The sequence below is a fragment of the Pseudophryne corroboree genome, chromosome 10, assembly GCF_028390025.1.
Source record: "Pseudophryne corroboree isolate aPseCor3 chromosome 10, aPseCor3.hap2, whole genome shotgun sequence".
NCBI classification, from domain to species: Eukaryota; Metazoa; Chordata; class Amphibia; order Anura; family Myobatrachidae; genus Pseudophryne; species Pseudophryne corroboree.
In genome coordinates, this window is record NC_086453.1 from 150,948,729 (window position 1) to 150,970,374 (window position 21,646).

General features: G+C 46.6%; 1 protein-coding gene across 2 annotated transcripts in view; it reads left to right on the forward strand.

Moving 5' to 3' along the window:
- TTYH1 (tweety family member 1) overlaps positions 1-21,646 on the forward strand; it is a 476,474-nt gene that overhangs the window by 259,577 nt on the left and 195,251 nt on the right. For both annotated transcript variants that reach the window (XM_063942879.1, XM_063942880.1), the window contains exon 3: positions 8,635-8,746. In XM_063942879.1, the coding sequence (XP_063798949.1) occupies positions 8,635-8,746 (112 nt within the window). The remainder of the gene's footprint in view (positions 1-8,634; positions 8,747-21,646) is intronic.

The following is a 21,646-nucleotide window of genomic DNA, read 5'->3' on the forward strand; positions in this document are numbered from 1 at the left end:
TGGTTAGGGTTAGGCTGCGTGGAGGTTTAGGGTTAGGCTGTGGGGGAGGGAGGGTTACATTTAGGCAGAGGGGAGTGGGGAATTTAGGTTTAGGCACCACCTCAGGGAGATTAGGTTTAGGCACAGATTAGGGTTAGTACATTTGGAGCCAGGTTTTTTTTTATAGGGAATTAATTTTTCTACCATAATACATAAGCTTTTGTTTGTTTTGTTGTTATCAGACCTGTAGTTTAGATGACACTTAAATTTTAATTTTAGCAGTCTTTTGAATGAGTGTTTGAGAATATTTCTGCTGCATTTGTATCAAAGGACCAGCATTTCATCAGTGGTGTACATATAGTGCTTGTAAGCATTAGATGTTTAGTAATCAGAAAGTGATCACTAATCAGATCTAATACACTATACTGAAATGTAATAACAGCAGGTGCAGTACTGGTTATAAACCACATTTTATGATTTCGGTTCTCCATAACAATAGTTACATTGTGGTAACAGGGGCGGATTGGCCATTGGGCTCACCAGGAATATTCCTGGTAGGCCGACTTGTCTGTGGGGCCTGTTTTGTGTGTTGTCATGTGACCCCACCCCAAACATGACAGGCAGCCCACAGCACTCAGTACACTGCATTGTCCCCATTCATTCTGTTTTTCAATCTTTGCAGTACAGCAACTCTGTCATCCAGTGATGCTGTCATGGCAGGTCACTTCTACAAAATTTTACAGGGCCACTTTTAGTTCCCAATCCACCCGTGGTCTCAGACATAACTGCAGCAAAAATCGCAAGGAAGGACGCAATTGCATACAATCAGACCCTATGAGTAGGGATCCCGTGCCCCTCAACAGACCCCACCCCCTCATCAGTCCGCACCCCCATTAGGGCTGCTTCCATATATTTCCCAGGCTGATTTTCCATCCGAATCTGCCCCTGGTGGTATATGTAATATATACTTTTGCATCATGAATACCAACATATGTGTGGAATTTCAGTATTGCTTGACTAATGATGTAGTAAACGTGTTATAGATATGTGTATTGTTTTAGTTAATTATTGGTGCATTGTTGTACAAGTACCAAAGCTGAATAATTTATTTATTTATTAACAGTTTCTTATAAAGCGCAGCATATTCCGTTGCACTTTACAATTAGAACAACAGTAATAGACCAAAACTGGGGAACAACAGTAATAGAACAAAACTGGGTAAAAACAGACAGACATAGAGGTAGGAAGGCCCTGCTCGCAAGCTTACAATCTATAGATAACCACCCAAGAAAATTCTTAAACATCTTAGTGATAATTGGTGGACCCCTTTCTTTGAAAGTAAAGCATTCATCACCATAACCAGAAATAACGACACAGAGACTTGAATTTGGCAGAAAATTGCTAGCTATTTATTTGTCCCTAACCATTAGGAAACCTGTAATAAAAGAGATTAATTTAATATGCCGCTCCAGCTGGCATATGGTGGCGGCCCAAAAGAACGGCTCCTTAATCTAAATTAAACTTAAATAACTCAATCCTATAAATTTACTAAAAGCTTACCATAAACCGGTAATAGGTGACAACTCAACCCCCACAGTGACTACCCACCGCTCCTGGGTGCCCTGCCGCTGCCTTCCCGGACGGGTGGTCAAGCGGCCATAAGTCGATGGAGGTGAGTGCACCTAAACCACAACAAACTGTAAAACACTACAGTTTTCTCTACCATACGAAACTGCCGTTCTTTTCCGCCAACAGCGAAAGACTCATCCCCAAAATCTTTCGCACCGCCACCATAAACCTACCCTAACTCCTGCAAAGCGAAACCTAGATCCTCCAGAAACAACATCATCCCCTCATTGGATAGATGTACTCCATCGCGCCGGAAAAGGTGGCTGTCTCTGAACCGAATCCTCGGGTGGCGAACCACCCTCCCACCGTGGGACAGCACCCACTTTGCCACAGCTCCGTTCACCTTTTTCCGGGCCTCATCAATCCGGCGACCATCCGCCACACCCCTCCAACACAATCTCGGCACTATCATGGAAAAAACCAACACACAATTGGTCCAATGCGCGGTCACACTTGCCAGATCCTGTATCATGGCCCACCGCAGCTCCAAGGATGTCCTCTTCCCCAAGTCGTTGCCACCTAGATGGACAACCAAAACCCTGGGGACTCCATGCTCGCTGGCTTGACTCACTAACTTACTCCTCAGCTCACCCCACATCATTCCTCGCCAGCCAAGCCATCTGACACCCTGATTTCCTATCAATGCCTGAGACCCTTCCGAGGCCACAAACCTGGCCGCCCAGTAAATGTAAGAGTGGCCAACCACCCAAATGGGCAAATAGTCTTCGAACCATCCTGAAGGGAAAAAGAGGGGTAGAATTGATTACTAAGAGGTTTATTTATTGTTTAATACTGAAGGATCTGCCAAAAAAGAAAACTTTAGATCTCGCCATTGCAGCAGTCACGGCCTAGCCGACTGCACCATGTTCCGTTGCCAATTTAAAACGCAATTAAAGACACAAAGGGGAAAATCAAATTAAACAAAACAAAATAAAAGAAGGGGGGGGGGGGGGAATAAAATGGGAAACACATGTAATAACTCAGCTGGAGGTGAACGTAAAGACCTGCTGAGGGACTCTGATTAGACCAAATTAGCCGAATTATAGATTAGAATTCAGTCCGTCAAGTCAGGCAAAAAATCGCAAATAACTCCAGACCCCCGCTGCCGACTCATGCCGGCAACGGCGAGTAGCTAATCCCTGAGTAGGATAACAAAACGGGGGAACAAACATTAACAAACGCACAACTTCATGAAACACAGAACTGAAACAGCATAACGAATTGCAATTAACAAATGCCCCCAGCGCCGGGCGTCCTCTCAAGTGACAGGGCGAATATATCGCTTATAACTGGACGACTTCCATCGCCCCACCGCCTGGATCTCAGTTCTGGAGAAACCCGCCGCAGCTGCCGACGTCGCCGCGCCTATCCGAAAGGAATGGGTACCGAAAGCAGCAGGCGAGAGGCCCAAGCCCGTCAGACAGCGACCCAGCATCCACCGGAACTGGTATTTTGTGACTGGCAGCCCGTCATAGTGCAATAGCCATGACCCCTCCTTAGCGGGTCGTACTCCCAGATATTGCATTGCCAGACCCACTGGGCAAACGCTTTCTTCTAGCGCTGGAACCATCGTAACCCAGCGCCCTCTCCCCACTTGATCCGTCCTGGATCGCCGCCATCTGCACAGCAAGGACCTCTCACCCACTACTACGTCCCCGACCAGCATGCGCGATTCCGACCTCTTGGAAGGTGCTACCAACTCAGAAACTCGAAAAGCCCCGTGGTAAGCCATCGAGAAGGCTAAACGGAACAAAAGCTCCTCAAACCTGGACGACGCTACTCGCCCCACCGCTTCGATGACGGCCGGCAACAAAGCCGCATCGATGGGCCGCCTCCTATCCGGCGGCGTCGGCGCAACTCGCGCCCACCCCTTCATAGCCTTCCGTAGAACCTCGCTTTTCGTTACATCCGGGACGCCTCGCAGCTTGCAGAAGAATGAGACGCCAGCCAAGTACCGGGACACCACCGCACGCGACCTACCGGAAACGTAGAGCTGCCACATAAAAGACAGCATCAGCCGATGCTTGCTCTTACCTTGATGCTGACGACTCCGGACAAACGCCTCCCACTCGCTCCACGCTTGTCCGTACGCCTTGAGCGTGGCCGGCGCTACTGACCGCAATGCTAGACCTTCCAATCCGGCCCGATCACCTGCCAAACATAATCAGGACAGTGAAAACCCTGCTCTTCGGCCTCGGGTGCCAAAACCCAAAACCTCTCCCACTGTCCCCGCGACAATGCATCTGCGATTTCGTTTTCCAAGCCGGGAACATGCTGCGCCCGGAACCATAGATTCCTACGCAAGCATGTCAAAAGCAAGTGCCCGAGCACCCTCAGAACCACTAGCGATTTCGCCCTTTGGTTATTAATCGCATGCACTACGCCCAGATTGTCGCATCTAAACACTATGCTGCGATTAGCCAACCGGTCGCCCCAAACTTCCAGGGCTACCATAATGGGAAAAAGCTCCAGTAGCAACAGATCTCTTGTAAGACCCTCACTATGCCAGCTTTCCGGCCAGGATGCCACACACCACGATCCCTCCAAAAAACAACCAAATCCATAGGCACCTGCGGCATCGGTAAACAGCTGTAACCGGTCGCTGTCTACGGCTGGCGCTTGCCATATGCTCACACCGTTGAAATCCTCCAGGAACGAAGCCCATACGGCCAGATCCCTTTTTAATTCAGAGGACAATCGAACGAAATGATGAGGCCTGGCACACCCCGCCGTTGCCCTTTCGAGCTTCCGGCAGAAAACCCTGCCCATTGGAATTACCCGACAAGCAAAGTTGAGCATGCCCAGCAAGGACTGCGCCTGACGCAGCGTGACCTTACGCGAGCCTTTGAACCGGCAAATGGTTTCGCGGAGCTTCGACACTTTGTCCTGAGGCAAGCGACACTCCCCCGCCACTGTGTCGATTTCGATCCCCAAGAACGATAAACAGGAGTCAGGACCCTCCGTTTTGTCCTCGGCTACAGGAACACCGAAGTGGTAAAAGAGAGCCTGGGTGCTAAACAACAAATCGGCGCACCTTGTGTCGTTCGCCGGACCTGCGCATAGGAAATCGTCGAGGTAATGTGCAACCCCGTGGCCGCCTGACGTCGACTCCACACACCAATGAAGAAAAGTGCTAAAGCGCTCAAAAAATGAGCATGAAACGGAACATCCCATCGGCAGACATTTGTCGATGAAATACTCCGTCCCAATCCGGAAGCCCATGAAACGGAATGAGTCAGGATGCAATGGCAATAATCTAAAGGCTGACTCCACATCGATCTTAGCCATGAGGGCCCCGCTCCCGTAGCTGCGGACCATCTCTAGCGCCTCGTCAAATGACTGATACACCACCGAGCAATAAGCCGGTGGTATGGCGTCGTTGACCGAAGCCCCCGGCGGGTAAGACAGATGCTGTATGAGCCGAAAAGCGCCCGGGGTCTTCTTCGGAACCACCCCGACCGGGGAGATGACCAAGTCATCCACCGGGGGTGATCTAAAAGGCCCCCCCATCCTGCCCAACCTGACCTCCTTATCTACTTTCTCCCGCAGGACAGTCGGCAATGTCCGTGCAGACTGGAGGTTTCTCTGCGCCCGCACTGATACCTCGCTTGCAACAGGCAAGCGAAAACCAAACTTAAAACCGTCTAACAAAAACTTCGCATCCGCCCTATTTGGATACATATACAGCCATTTGCCCATTGTTTCCAACTTAACTGGCGTTGGGGCTCTGCTGAGCGGTCCCGCTCGCGGCCTGCTTCGAGTAAGCCTGCTTTCCCTTGGTTCCCTGTCGCCCTCCTTTGAAACAGGAGGAGGCTGGGTGGGCTCCCCCACAATGGTGGCAGGAGTGACGAAACCGACACTGCTTGCCATAGGAACATGTTCCGCTGTTAAATGCGAAGCATTTCCCCCGAGTAGCAGACCGCCCGCCCCCGCGAGCGGCCAATCCGCCTGTCCTGGCCATTCCTCCGTCCGTGGCCGCCCCCTGGGCTGATGACCCCGCGCGACGCACCTGTGTCTGGGGCTCCGCCTCTTGCTGTGATGCCCGGGTCACTTTGAGCCAGACCTCCACATCTTTGAAACCAAAATCCATGACCCTCAGCCCATCCTGTTTCTCCCGAAACTCTTGGTCGTACTGCCGCCATTCCGAGCCTGCGGACGTGCGCTGCATGTCATGCACTAGATGCAGGTACCGGATAATATTCATGTGCTCTTCCGGCCTATCCTCCAAATAGCATGCCGCAAACACCCAAAAACCGGCCAGCCAATTATCAAAAGACCGGAAAGCTTCTGTACCCATGCCCGTCTTAGCGGCAGCCGCTTTGTAGTCCCTCTTCATGGCCCTAGTCAAGACGAATAAGTCCACGAAGTCACCCCTACATATTTTTTTGCGGCAGCTATCTCGCAGCCCCCTCATAACTGCGGTGTATTCGCAGCGCACGACCCCCGGCAGATCGCGCCGCTTCTTTGCCCTACGCTCCTCTACACTCATTCGCCTGCGTCGCTTGCGCCTCTTCTGCTGCTTTGCCGCCCTTTTGGCAAGCTTCTCGGCCTCCCTCCTTGCCCTAGCAGTACTATCTGCGTCGGACGCCTGCGACGCTAAAGAAGAGGAGGACGAGGAGGACGAAGAGCTTCGCGAACTCGAGCTCGTGGTGGAAACCGATATCGACTGTACCAACTCACCGGATGCCATCGACCTTTCCGACCCGGATCCTTCGTTATCTTCCATCCAATCATCGTCCGCCACGGAATCCGCCCTCTCTCTTTCACTTCGGTCCTCTGTGGAAGACAAAAAAGAAGAGGGCCCGGCCCGCGCTTGTGGCGCACGCCGGGCACCCCGTGCGGAATGCGCAGTGACCGTGCGCCCCCGCTGCTCCCTTTCTGGTCCCAGCTCCAGCTCCGCCGCGGCGGCCCCCAGCTCTCGGCAGGCTCGTGCTATTCGCTGTGCCGCTGATGCCCTACGATCTACAGACCCCCTGCGTCCCGCAGACTGGCCAACATCCCGCGCGGCGCGACGCGCGGAACCGCCGCCCGATGTGCGGCCGGTCCTTGGTTGGGCGCGAGCCCGCGCCCGCCGACTGCCTGACGCGCCCCGGGGACCCTGCTCGTCGTGCTCCCAACCGAAGGCAAGTGCACCCCGGACAGTTCTACCACTCTCAACTTCAGAGCCTACTTCTTCCCTCTCCGGGGAAGCAGAAAAATCCCCTGACCCCGCGGAGGACCCACTGTCGGGCTCAGCGGCCCGTGCTGCGGCCCTGCGGCTGCTGACCCACTCCCTGTCTTCCTTCCTGCCGAAGGACCTGCTGTGCCCCGCGGTATTACCGGGGACCTGCTGCCCCCCCGCGCTTGCTCCCCCTCGTGTCGCCGGGCCCGCGGAGGGCGCACCCGCCCGCTGGCCCCGGCCATCCCTTGCCGCTGGTGCTGCACCCCTTCCTCCTCTTGTTCCCTTCGTGCGCCCAGCGTTGCCTACTTGAGGCACACGCTGCACCCCCCTCATGTGTTCCCTCTCCCTGCCGTCTACCGGCATACGGGGAGAAGGAACGGGTGATTTATGGGCAGCTGGCTCCCCTGCGCGCGCACGTGCGCGGCCTGCGGAGTCCGGAACGAGCGTGGGCGCGCGCGCGCCTCGGGCGCGCGTCCCACGTCCTCCCGTCAAAACTCTCCCGCCTTGATCTGCCTCTTCGGCCGCCGCGCGAGGCTCCTGTATAGGCCCCGCGCGGCGACCGCCTGCTCCCGCACCTGACCTCTCCCCCCGCCCGGCACGAACACTCGGCCGCGGCGAGGAAGGAGAGTTGTTTTCTGTCGCTCCCGGGCGCTCACCGCAGCGCGCGGGCGCCCGACCTGCTCCCGGGTACGGCGGCCCCCGGAGGGGACGGCCGCCGCCCGCTGATCCTCGGGTGGCCTGGAGGGACCACCGGCCCCCTACGCCGTCCTCGTCCTGCTGAAGTGCTCCCGGCCCCCGGCGGCGAGCCCGCCCGGCCCCCGTCTGCGCTGCCGACGGCCGTGGGTGTAGAGGCCCTAACGGACGGAGCCCCGTCCCTCAGGCCACCCACCGCCTCCTCAGGGCCCGCTCGGACGTCCGAGCCCATGAAACGAGCCGGGGCCCTTAACACGCGCCGGGGCCTAGCAGACATGTCAGCAGGCACCAGGTGAGAGGGTATAAATAGGGAGGAGAAAAACACCACAGATGCTAATAATAAACTATGTGTGCAGCAAAAGCAAGGTAAACCAAAAGTTTTTTGCTGGCACTGCAGCACTCACCCAACCGAATCACCAAGAGGACTTAAAATGGCTTCACCTTCCCTATATATATCAAGCCCTCCCCTATAAAGAAGGCTGTACTTTCCTTACAGCTAGGTCCACCCCTCCCCAGATGTTTAACCCTTTCCTCTCCTATGCAGTCAATACTCTCTTCTTCTGACCAATGACAAATCACAAGGAGCTGCTTCATACAGTAATTATTCCCAAGATTTTGTAATACACAACTTGCAAATCAATATAACTTTCAACCTTTAAATGGCATCCGAGAGGTTATGGTAGTGGGTTGTGATTGGTCCTCCCACTCCGTGTTTTGCCAGTGAGAGAAGCAAAGGAGGTTCGTGAAATACAGCTGCCTGACAGTTTCTGTTAGAGGGAGGGGGCTTGTTTGTAAAATATATTTTATGTAGTTAGTAAATTCAATTTTGTGTGGTTTCTAAAATATATTTTATGTGTCAGTGCAACTTTTAATTAACTATATTTTAAGTAGTCACTGTGTATGGTTGATAAATACAATTGCACCAAACTTTATTAACTATCCACGATACAGACAAATGGTATTCATATAAATTATTTTCTTTTAGGCTCAGAAAGTAATTCTGTACAAGACCTAGATACGGACTCCTAAGAGATGCAAGGCAGAGCCACTTTTCATTTCCATTTGAGATACCAGTTAATTGTGACATTTAAACAGTGTAGATTAATTCATTGTGAATTTTATCATGGGATTTACAGCAACACTTCTATAATTCTTCTATTTTCTCCCATCAGTGCTGGCATTGGCATCGGTTTCTATGGAAATAGTGAAACTAATGATGGTGTCTATCAAGTGACCTACTCTCTTATGAATGCCAACCACACATTGACCTCCATTGACTTGCTGGTGAGTTCTGAGGATGAGTGATATATTCGTATTGTTATCTTGATGGCTGAGCTGTCCCTTACAGAAGCAAAACATGGCCTATTACTGGGATTCTATCATAGCTTAAGTACAGTATAGGGGACGAAGGTTCATGGTACAGGTAAAATGGGACAGAGAAAGAAAATGTAAAAGTAGCAAATGCTGCATGCAGTCCCCAATTATGGTTTAGAATGCAATAATTTTCCAACAAGGAAACCCCATAGATCTCTTGTAGTTAAATAAGTTATTTTTGATTAAATATTCCTTAGACTACCCAGGGATGTTAAACTGTGCTAAATATACCGCTGTGTAATATGTTGATAAATACATTTATTTGGAGAAAATAACTACAGTATACCAAATAAAACACCAGTTTCAATTACATCTAAATATTGTGTAGATTACACTGTCCTGGTGGCTTGCTGGTAGTATCCATATGTACCGCATGTTGTCCTTGTTTTAATGAAACAAGCAAGACAATGCTATAGTTACGGGTTCACTACGGCTGGCCGGCGGTCGGGCTCCCGGCGACCAGCATACCGGCGCCGGGAGCCCGACCGCCGGCTTACCGACAGTGTGGCGAGCGCAAATGAGCCCCTTGCGGGCTCGCTGCGCTCGCCACGCTACGGGCACGGTGGCGCGCTACGCGCGCCACACTATTTTATTCTCCCTCTATGGGGGTCGTGGACCCCCACGAGGGAAAATAAGTGTCGGTATACCGGCTGTCGGGCTCCCGGCGCCGGTGTACTGAGCGCCGGGAGCCCGACCGCCGGTATACAGAAGACCACCCTATAGTTACAGGTGCTAGAATTCTCAGTCCTTTGTCAAGCTTATTTTATGGGGCAGCTTCAATTATCCGAGGTGTTTACCACACAGGTAAAGCTCCGGATTTAACACTCAGACCTATTCAATTTCTGCATTTTCCATAGATTCCATGTTGAGTGTTGGGATCTATGGCTTTCCCTCGCACTTTATGCCCAAGAGGGTCCATTTAACATGGATTTTTCTTTGCAGCTTCTGAGGCTGCAAGGAAAAAAAATCCATGTTAAATGCACCTTCTGCGCTTCTAAACATGGATCTTAAATTATTATAAAAAATCATGTCTTCTCGTTTACAATCTATAATGCCTTCTATACTCACACAACACCAGTAAGTGTTCACACACTATAGCTACCAAAGCCTTGAGAAATCATGACAATATTATTTGAAGTTTAGATGCAGAAAATGCATTCGATAAGATCTCCTGGAAATATTTGTATCAAATTTTATAGAGAAGACATTTTGGTCTTTCATTTATTAATTATATAAAATTCTGCTATACTGAACCTAAAACTGTCTTAATAATCAGTAACCTATTTAGTGACCCAGTCCAGCTTCAGAGATGAACAAGACAGGGGTGTCCCCTGTTCCTTCTCTAATTCAGCTTTGCTCTGGATCCTTTATTGAGAATTTTACAAAATATGAATGTGTTTAAAGGTATTACAATTGGTGCTCATTCTCTTACATTATTGGCTTTCGCAGATGATCTATTATTATTCTTTTCTAACCCTAAAACTAGTTTAGAAACAGTAATTGATACAATAACACAATTTGGTCTTATTTCTGGGTTCACTATTAATTTTAAAAAAATCTATAGCTACTGTATGTCACTTACTTATACCACATGTCCCCTTTGGGCGCATAATCTCAGTATTTTATGGGCCTACTCTAGTATCTCATACTTAGGAATTCAACTTCCAAAAAATATTTCATTATTATATACTCTTAACATAACTAAATAATAAATAAAGTTACTGATGAACTTAAAAAATGGAGTTCATCTTTTGTGGGCAGGGCCCAATTAGTAAAAATGATGTACTTTTCTAAAATACTTTATCCATTACAGGTTCTTTATTCTTACTAATAAAGATGAGAAAACCCTGAATGCTGTTTTTCGTCAATTAATTTGGAATAGCAAATGCACCTTCTGGGGCTTAACGCGTGGGGATTCGGCTTCCACCTGCCTCCCACATTGTTCCCTGCCACAGCGACCAGTATCCTCAGGGTCCTAGAGCCTGGCAGCAGCCACAGCTGCCAGGTATCACACTTGCCAAGTTTTCCACAGCCTTTAAACCACTTTCCCATACGCTTTCATTCTTAGGGCGGGATGTAATAGAGTTTGAGTTTGCCCGACGTGTGGGATGCTGGCCGAACGCTGACTTTTTTTTATAGGGAAATCATTTATAAGGCATGGTTTTGCCGTGTAAATGACTGCCCCTTTAAAAAAAACATCCGGGTTTGACTGACATCCTGCAAAGGTTGCAAACGACGTCTATGATTGTGACTGGCGCAAGTTACATGTGTATTTTACGAAGGTGATTCAAATATAAAAAGCAGCTGATTAGTGACAACAAGTTGAGATGGACAGTAGTTAATACACTGTGCTTACGAGTAGAGTATGAGTAGTGCAGCAGATCTTTATCTCCTTCGTGTTTTGGATCTGTATTTGGTTTTGACAAAATTAACCTTGTGGATTTTGGTTTTGGATCTGTATTTATTTACAAAAATCCAAAAAACTGATAAAATCACAGATTTTTGGCCTGTTTTTGTTCCTACAGTATTAGTAACCTCAATAACATTAAGTTCCACCAATTTCTAGTCAATTTTGAACACCTCACAGTTCACAATATTGTTTTCATCCAGTTTAGGCCAAAAGGTTGCACAGAGGTAGCTGGATGACTAAGCCAAGCGACAGCAGTGGGCGGCACAAACATGTGGCACTTAAACTCTCAACACGGCACATATACTGTAGGAAAGAGAATGGCACTACAGTGGCAGACAGGGTGGCAGTTTAATAAACTATACAAATGTTTGTCGTCTACACAAGAAGACAATCAGCAATGCTCCAAACAGTGCAAAGAAAAGAGATGCAAGACGGAATTGTCAGTGGGAGGATGAGGTTGTGCCAGAATGTGCAAACCATGAGACACCCACTTTCAATGGCCATGGACGATATAAATCCAATAGCAGTTGTAAATACTCCCCCATTGGCGCATCATTGCTCCACATCGACACTTGCTTAGCTTATGGCAGCTAAACTTAGCCTCTGTGGCTGCAGTACTGTGTCTGAGAAAGCAAGACGCTTCTATTGACACATCTATGACACTCCGAAACATGCCCATGAAATGGCCTTTTTTTAGTGTTCACTTCAGACCACCTCCCATTTATGACCCAGGAGTGCCCATGGTTTGGCCTTGGCATTCCTAATGCCAGTGTACGGAGTCATACATTCAGGGCAATGCATGCGCAGTAGGTGCTTTCAGAGCTTTTTGCAGATGCGCATTAGCAGATTATTGCTGAAGTGTGCAAACATCAGCTCTGCGTCCATTTCTGAATCAGACCCTCTATGTGCTCAAGACCCAGCGAATAATTGGTCCAAAATACTAGTTTTAATATTAACTGCTACAAACAGAGCATATAACTTTCACTGGAGATCCCCTCTAACCACAGTCCCAAGTCACTGCAATGTTACTGTAGATGTGTGTATCTTCACAAAAGCTTCTGTCAATGACCAGTGATATTATGGGACATATTTATTATGCCTTTTTTGTGGTCCCTCTATGGGGACTGTGATCTCACCAACTTCAACAGGCTCCGAAGGTATTATCCTTTCAGATCCGTCTCTAGTAATGCCAATTGCACATATTCTGCTTGACGGCTGTGTATGAGCAGTAACCCCAATCCTAGAAGTAAAGCATAAGCGATCACTTTCCTGTTTAGACTGCGCATATAATTATTGATACAATACCACAATAAATAATTTCTCATTGCCACAAATGCAGCAAGGAGAAATTATATGTATTTTGAAGGCACTGATAAATATACCCCTAAATCTGTTCCAGATGTGAATGCGCATACAAAATTCCAATAGTGTAGTCTGTCTCTGGTCCCCTAAAACTCTTCTAGGCCTCCTGACCTAGGTTGCCATTTGGGTAATCCAGGATATATTTGGCAGAATTTATATGTTAAGAAACCAAGAATAACATCAAAGCTGGATTTATTTTGATCTCCTAATCCCTCAATATCCAAGGTTCTTACATTAACACTATTCCTGAAAATGACTTACATTTTCCTTAACTTGCAACTTTTCTGAAGTCTTCAGTTGGGGTAGTTAACAGTTGATGGTGCCAGATGCATTATCGCTTGGATAGTGATAAAATGGAGAGTTAAAAAGTACCAGCCAATCAGCTACCACCATTTTTCAAACACAGCCTGTGTCATGGCAGTTAGCAGCTGATTGGCTGGTACTTTTTCACTCTCCATTTTATCACTTTCCAAGCGATGATGCATCTAGCCCTATGACTGCAACATATTACCCCTCAGAATAAACAATGCCCCCATAATACCCCTCACTATACACAGCACCATCCATAATGACCATCAGTATACACAGCACAATCCATAATGCCCTTCAGTATGCACAGTGTTCTTCTTAATACTGCTCAATATACACATAATGCCTCCACCAAAATACCCCTCAGTACTCAGTGGCCCTCATAATAACTCTCAGTATAGACAGCATCCACCAGTAGTACCGCTCAGTACACACAGCAAATAACCCTTATTAACAACTAGTATACACCAGACTGTTGACATATGAGAAGCTATATCACCTGTCTCTCCCTACATGGACAATGTTCTGGGCTAAATCTGCCCTTCTGTTGTGTTGCTCCCATCTAACTATGGGAGCATAGCTGTTTCTGTATCCATAACACCCACCCAATCACACTAGCCCCAGGGTGGAGTTTTTTGGTATCATAAGTTAGCATAAGTTATATGGCTGATCTGGGCACATGGTTTCCAGGATCAGGCAGAATGATGTGACAAGATGAAAGGAGTACCCTGGATACTATCAGCAGCCACAGGTCAGCTAAACCTGTCCTCATTCCTTCATATGGAGTGGTAGTACAGGTCTGCACCCTAGTGTTCAGACTGATGCCAATACAAGCTGTGTGCTGGAGGTGGGCCCCCAAAGCATCCGGTTCCATAGAAAAGACACTCTGTACCCTCTATAGTTTCATCCCTGAGCTGGAAAGACAGGAACAGAGATAAGGAAAAAATAATGTTATATGACCATCTGTGGTAATGTGAACCATCAGTCAGTGTCCTGTATGTGAGTCCCCACATGATTATGTTTAGTAAACCTGCTATTCAATATTGAACTGGGGCAGTAAGTGCCTACCAGTGGAAGGCAGTAGTAGGGGCCCATGCTTAAGGGGTGTGGCCAGGCACTATAGAGGACACAGTCTGAAGACAACATGAATAGTCATCAATATAAATGTTCTAACAGTAAACCTGCTATTCATTGTTGGACTGGGGCAGGAAGTTCCCACCGGTGGAAGGTAGTAGTAGGGGCCCATGCTTGAGGGGTGTAGTCAGACATTACAGAGGACAATGGCCCTCATTCCGAGTTGATCGCACCAAGCAACTTTTTGCTGCTGGAGCGATCAACTAATCTCCGCCTATGGGGGAGTGTATTTTAGCATAGCAGGGCTGCGATATTGACTGCATGGCGCCCAAGATGGTTGCCTCACCTTTTGTATGATCATCTCCATAAAACAGCTTAAATTCACCACAACTGACCTATGAATCATCATAAATATCCAAGGACTTACCTTGAACTTGTACTACTCTATGCGGACATTTCATCAAAACCAACGGATTGCATTCCTGCGCTGAGATACACACTGGATTGAATCCTGGACTGAATCCTCTGCATATCTCCACTGAGAAATCCTTCAGTTTAGCAGCTGCTGTACTCTGCATTGGACATTACCCAGATAAGGTACTGTGGATTACAACCTATCTTTGGCTACATCCAGCCCCTCACTTAGACATCATCCACCTCTGTTCTCTGAGCAACAAATAACTGACTTATTGCATTAATCTACTAATATCAGTATATTCCGGCTCTGAATTGCTGAAGGCTCACTGTTTAAAATCAGGATCCATTTCCAGGACATGTTATCACTACCCCCACAAAAAAATCTACTTCAAATGCCTCTCACACAGAGAATTTTCACATCTATACAATAGGAATTGGCTTCTAACACCTTTCCAAAAGGCTGCCTATCCTAGGATAATTGACTAAATCAGCAGTTATTTTATTTATTACTTGCTTCAAATATACACAATAGGTTATAGCAATAACTTTGTTCATAATCCCATTATAATTTTGGATCACATACCGAATTGGGGGAAAACAAAACACAAAAAAAAAAGAACAGCAAAAAACCCCCCCCCCAAAAAAAACACTGCTTTCTCTCCCTCTCTCATCATCATATGCAGCTCAAATTTATAGTAATCTGTCATTGATGACCAAATGTATACGTATTGCTCCAGCTTCATTCTTTCACTCCGCCCACCACGTTCTGCAGTTCCTATCACACCATCACAGGCTTCTATTCTCCAATCCCTTGGCATTTTAAAAAGAAAACACAGGCGCATTCGTGGGAAGCGAGCAGGCCGGAAATGTATTTCCCCCGGTAACCATCTAAGTCCTTTGCCCACCTGCTCACCCCCATACTCAAAGAACAATCAAATAGAAGTGATACCCAAAAGACGGCCCTGTGTTTGGAAGGACAGAACTGTCAACTCTCACTTTGTGACCCCCATACCCAGAGCTCCTGCACTTAACATACGCAGGGGTGGCGGGGTGGCTATCTGCTTCAAAAAAGAACTTAAACTTAGGGTCCACCCTATTGAAACTACTCACTCATTTGAGTGCATTGCTGCCCGGAGTTTGACAGGATTAGGTTTCAGAGTACTTCTCATTTACCGGCCATCTGGAGATGGAAAGATATTTCTACAAGAAATTGCAGACACTGTTGCTGGCCTGGTTCTGGAACATCAAAGATGGCTCATCCTCGGGGATTTCAATGCATAGGTGGATGATGAGCTCTCACGCCTTGGCCAAGACCTCCTGTGCACAATGAATGGTCTGGGCTTCACACAGGTCATTCCTTCTGCCACACATAAAAGTGGTCACACTCTCGACCTTGTCTTTCAGATTGGATTAGAAGTCACTGACCTAAAAATAAACCCAGTCATCTGGTCAGACCACTACTCCCTCTGGTTCTCAGTTGCAACCCCTCAAATAAGATCTCTGCCCGTGGAGTTGACCAGGTATCGTCCAAGGAGGGGTATGACTCCCCAGGCTCTTGCAGCAAATCTGGATCTCTCTGCTATACTGGGTGCCTGTGAAGATCCCTGTTCCCTAGTCCGTTATTATAATAGGGATGTTATGGCTGCAATTGATATTATCGCCCCTGTGCGTTTAAGACCTCGTAAACCACAACGTCAAGCTCCATGGTTCGACAACAGTGTTAGTGAGCTCAAGAAAAGGGGGCGTAGACTGGAAAGACAATGGAGGAAGACTAACTTAGTGGATGACAAAATAAAACTAATAAAGCATAACGAAGAATATCAATCAACAATCACTCGTAAGAAAGCACAGTTCCTGTCAAATGAGATCACAGCAGCAAACAATAGGCCAGCTCAACTTTTCCGCACAGTGGAGATGCTTTGCAAGCCAGCATGCCTGCAGACTGATGAGACCCTCTCCCAGGCAAGATGCAACGAGTTTGCAAACTTCTTTGCAGATAAAATATCCACCATCCGGGCTGGAATCTCCACAGTGCCATCAAAGGAGTGCCAAACTACAAAGCCTGCCAATATAAGCTACCTGCCTTCATGGACCAGCTTTGATCCAGTGGATGTAAAGGACACTGCTGAAATTGCTCGGATTTTGCGTCCCACCACCTGTGATCTGGACCCAGCCTCAACCAAGCTTCTAATAGGTTGTATGGATATAATTGGTCCTGTCTTTACAAAAATTGTTCAATGCTCTTTGCAGACAGGCATTTTTCCTGAACCCCTAAAGGAAGCAATTGTTAGACCGCTTCTTAAAAAACCTAATTTAGATGCCGACTGCTTGACCAACTACAGACCGGTATCAAACCTTCCTTTCCTAGGAAAGGTTATTGAGAAAGTTGTTGCAAATCAACTGGAAACCCGCCTGACAACCCATGATATTTATGATCCATTTCAATCAGGATTCAGGAGAAGACATAGCACTGAAACAGCCCAGGTGTGTGTGTTAAATGATCTTCTGATGGCAAATGACAGAGGTGACTGTTCAATATTAATCCTTCTGGATCTCTCGGCAGCATTTGATACCGTGGACCATGGGCTTCTGATTGAGCGACTGATACATTTCTGTGGTCTGGATGGCACAGTCCTAAGCTGGTTCAAATCATTTCTCACAGGCAGGTCACAGAGAGTATCATCTGGATTATACTCATCACCACCAGTGCCATTGCCATGTGGTGTCCCACAAGGTTCTATACTATCCCCCATGCTTTTTGCAGTATACATGCTCCCATTGGGCGAAATAATCAGGCGCCATGGCCTGGTCTACCACTGCTATGCAGATGATACACAACTGTACTTGTCCTTTGCTCCGGGCACTGATAACCCAATAGCAACCCTAAATGGCTGTCTAGCTGAACTACAGGAGTGGATGAGCGCCAGTTGGCTGCGACTGAACCCGGATAAAACAGAGGTTCTTATGATACGACCGCAACATCAAAGGACAAGACTGCAGCATAGCCAACCAACTGGACTTACACTCGGGGATTCAGAATTACAGACCAGTGATCGTGTGCGGAATCTTGGCATTGTCCTGGATGGTGGCTTGACACTTAAACATCAGATATCAGCCACAATCAAATCCTCATTCTTTCACCTGAGGAACATAGCCAGAATCAAGCACTTAATTCCCTCAGATGATATGCCAAAAGTCATACATGCATTTGTATCATCTCGTTTAGACTACTGTAATGCCCTCTACCTTGGTCTACCAGCAAAAGAATTGCAGCGCTTACAGCTGGTGCAAAACACAGCTGCCAGGCTATTAACCAACCAGCCCCGTTCTAGCCACATAACACCCATCCTCTACTCCCTTCACTGGCTGCCTGTAAGATGGCGAATCATCTTCAAGATTGGCTTACTGAGTTTCAAAGCATTACATGACCAAGGCCCAAGGTACCTGAAACAGCTTCTGACCCCATACTGCCCCACTCGATTACTGCGATCTGTAGATGAAGGACTTTTAGCAGTACCTAGAATCTACCGTAATTCATCTGGGGGTCGAGCTTTTAGTCATGCGGCTCCGACTCTATGGAACTCACTTCCCCGCACAGTGCGAGAGGCCCCAACTATAGAATCCTTCAAAAGTAGACTCAAGATTTTTCTGTTTACTCAAGCATTTCCATAATGTCCCTTTTAGTATCTTCATGCTTCTGTATTTTATGAAAATGTACTTCATTATTTTCTGTACTATATTATTCTATGTATCTGTTAAGCGCCTTGAGTCCTATTGGAGAAAGAGCGCTATATAAATAAAATTATTATTATTATTATTATCGCTTGTACAGCCCTGCTATGCTAAAAAAAGTTTCACTCAAAACAAGAGTAGCCCTAGACCTACTTACCCTGTGCGATGGATCCAGCGATGATGGGCCCAGCTTTTGCCTGGACCCGTGTCCAGGCCCTCCATTTGCCTGGACACGCCTGCATTTTGCTTACCACTCCACAAAAACGTCAGCAAACGGTAGGTTGACGCCCCGGAACGCCCTCTTGCTGTCCATCTTCTTTGGGGTCCCGCTGCGACCGCTTTCTTCACTGTAAGTGCCGTTGCCCGGCGACCTCTGTTGCCGGGCAACGTTGCGCGTGCACATGCTCATTCCAGACCCATTCGCACTGCAGCGAAGAACTGCTGCGTGCAAATGGGTCGGAATGACCCCCAAAGCCTGCAGACAACATGGATACTCATCCATTTTACTGCTCTACCAGCTAGCTGACCCTATAATAGAGTAACAATGTACTGCATGAAACCGGACTTTAGAAGACAAGGTTGGGCCTACTGGGGATTTCCTCTCTATCCCTGTGCTCAGTCTGACCCTGCTGCTACTGTATTATTATTTATTAAGTAATAATTCTGCCTCTCAGGTCATCCACATTTGTGTCATAAAGAGATAAAAACCTCTAAATTAACGGAATGGGTGAAGGCAATGCTTATGTTACTAGCCAGATCAAGAACCATCAGTAAAACGCAGAAGAACACAGCATGTCTTTTAACCTGTACAATAAAACACTGGAAAATAATACCCCTTTCAGACATACATTTGCAGTATCCCTACAGTATATGTAGAATGTAATTTCAGTAAGGATCGAATATTACTTCAACCAGTGCAGTACTGACTGTTCAGTATCATACTGTGCAAATAAGTTTCACTGCAGATGCATCTTCAGAGCTCCTGGCTATATATTTGTCATTTTAAAATCATACGCTACTCATATTGCTATTCTCTATTTCAGCTTGTATTATTAGAATATAAGATGAAGGCTTGGTGCGTGTCTGCATTACTGTGTTTTGGGGGGTTACTCAGAATGGTAACTTTTTTTAAAATAAAGCATTTTAATAAAAATTGTGTCTCTTATTAATTTGTTTCCTCTTTTTTTATATATACCGTATTACTCTTTTTTTTTGTTCCATTTTTTTTGATACAAGAAAGTCTTTTTAGTAACTCATATTGATATTAAAAAAAAATACCCGTAAGGGCTCTATTTAGCATAGCAAGTGACAAAAATACGCTATCTCCGGCAAAAATGAGTGTTTGGATGTAGGCATTTGCCGTATTATTTCAAGGGGTTATTTAGCTGGGTATTACATGTTTGACACAAATAGTTGGCATGTCATCTCACAATTGCCCCAAGAAATGATCCAGGTCAGTATAGCTCATCTGCGTTGGTGAGATTTTATCGGTAAATCATGGTAATAGGTGTTTTGTTTTTTTGCTGCCATAAGAGGTGATAGAAAACCAGTACTACAGACCAGATGTTCTCAAGCACAGTCCTTAAGGCACCCCAGCGGTCCAGGTTTTAAGTTTAGCTAAGGCACCTCAAGGCACAGATGGTTAAATCAAATTGACTGGGGAACTATTTAAGTCACCTGTGGCCAAGCATAGATATACTTAAAACCTGGACCGTTGCGGTGCCTTGAGGACCTTGTTTGAGAACATCTGCTATAGTCATTGATAAATAGGTCAATAACATCTCATATCCTATGTTGTCAGCCATTTTAGGCTCATGCAATGTCCTTCAGTGATCAAATTGACAGGAAGTCTGGCATGCATAGGGAAAATGGCATCCTTATCTCAAATATCTTCAGTTCTGATAAGCTCCCAAAGCTCTTGCATATATAATTATGTATGCCATCAGGAGACCATTTATATAAAGAAACTTGTACAGTATCTAGGCTAAGTGGTCCTTAAGATGTTAACTTGAGAATGATTGGTAGTGACTCACAAGCAAGTCTGATGCTGCTTATGTGACAGAGCCTTATTATTACAGTACAGATTGTTTGTTTTATTTGGTAATCCCAATATGTTCCCCCAGATGTCTGCTATCTATGCTATCTTTTTTGCCACTGATTCTCTTCCCTTTAACTATTACGTTCTAAACATTTTGTTTTCTACTTGTGATCCTGCAGCCCTTACCCTGTAACATAAATGCTGAAAGCGGCCTCCTCTGCTGCTAAGCTGCGTCCTCCTCTATTATCCTAAGGGGGTTGCTTGTCACTCTGTATTACAACAGCAAATCATTCATGCAGAACTGTGTTAGCTTATTGTGTGCCATAAGCCCTAGGCACAGAAAAAAGTGCTCTGCTATCCTTGTCCAGGGGGGTAGGCCCTGTGCCTGTGACATCTTGCTGTCAGCAGCCCTACAGCCTGCATGTATTGTACTGACTCCCTGTGCCTGTGACAGTGCCATCTTGCTGTCAGCAGCCCTACAGCCTGCATGTGTTGTACTGACTCCCGGTGCCTCTGACAGTGCCATCTTGCTGTCAGCAGCCTGCATGTGTTGTACTGTGACTAGCAACAAAATGCAATTCGAAGGAATGCCATCACTGTATGTGTGCTTCTGTGCTGCATAGATGATGATTTATAGATAAACTGCTGTCAGGGCCATGGTACCAAGCACACCGGTCACTAGGGAGCGCCATTCTACAATTTGTCTTTCCCTTATTATGGACAAGACAAATATCAAACTGTTGACACATGTTTTATGTGTTGCGCTTATTTGGCAGATGAGTTAATGGGAGAATGAAGCAACAATGGGTCACACATTGCAGCAAACCTTGGCTCCAACACACATTAAAAGTATGTGTATGCCTTTATGTGTAAGCCTTTCTGCCGTTTCATCTTGGACATTATTTCGCCACCTTAAACTTAATATTTCCAAACAGAATTAATTATATTTTTACCGACCAATAGTAGTTACCAACCCGATATCTCTATCACCATTGAGAACTCGACAATTAATCCTACCCCACAAATTCGCTGCCTAGGTGTCATCCTTGACTTTGATCTGTCCTTTGTTTCCCACATTCAATCTGTCTCAAAATCATGTTACATGCTTCTAAGAAACATATCCAAAATATGATCATATTTTACACAAGACACTGCAAAAACTCTAATCCATGCTCTCATTATCTCCTGCATTGATTATTGCAATAGTCTTCTTACTGGTCTTACCAAAAAGAGACTATCACCAACATAATCCATTCTGAATCCAGCTGCAAGGCTGATCTTCTTCGTTAGACGTTCGTCGTGTGCGGATCCAACCTGTATTCTACCGCATTCAATGTAAAATACTTTTACTCACACACGAGGCCATTAACCAAACTACACCAACGTACATCTATTTGCTTATCTCAAAATATCTCCCAACCCAACCTCTCCACTCTGCACAAGATCTAAGTCTCTCATCCACAGTCAT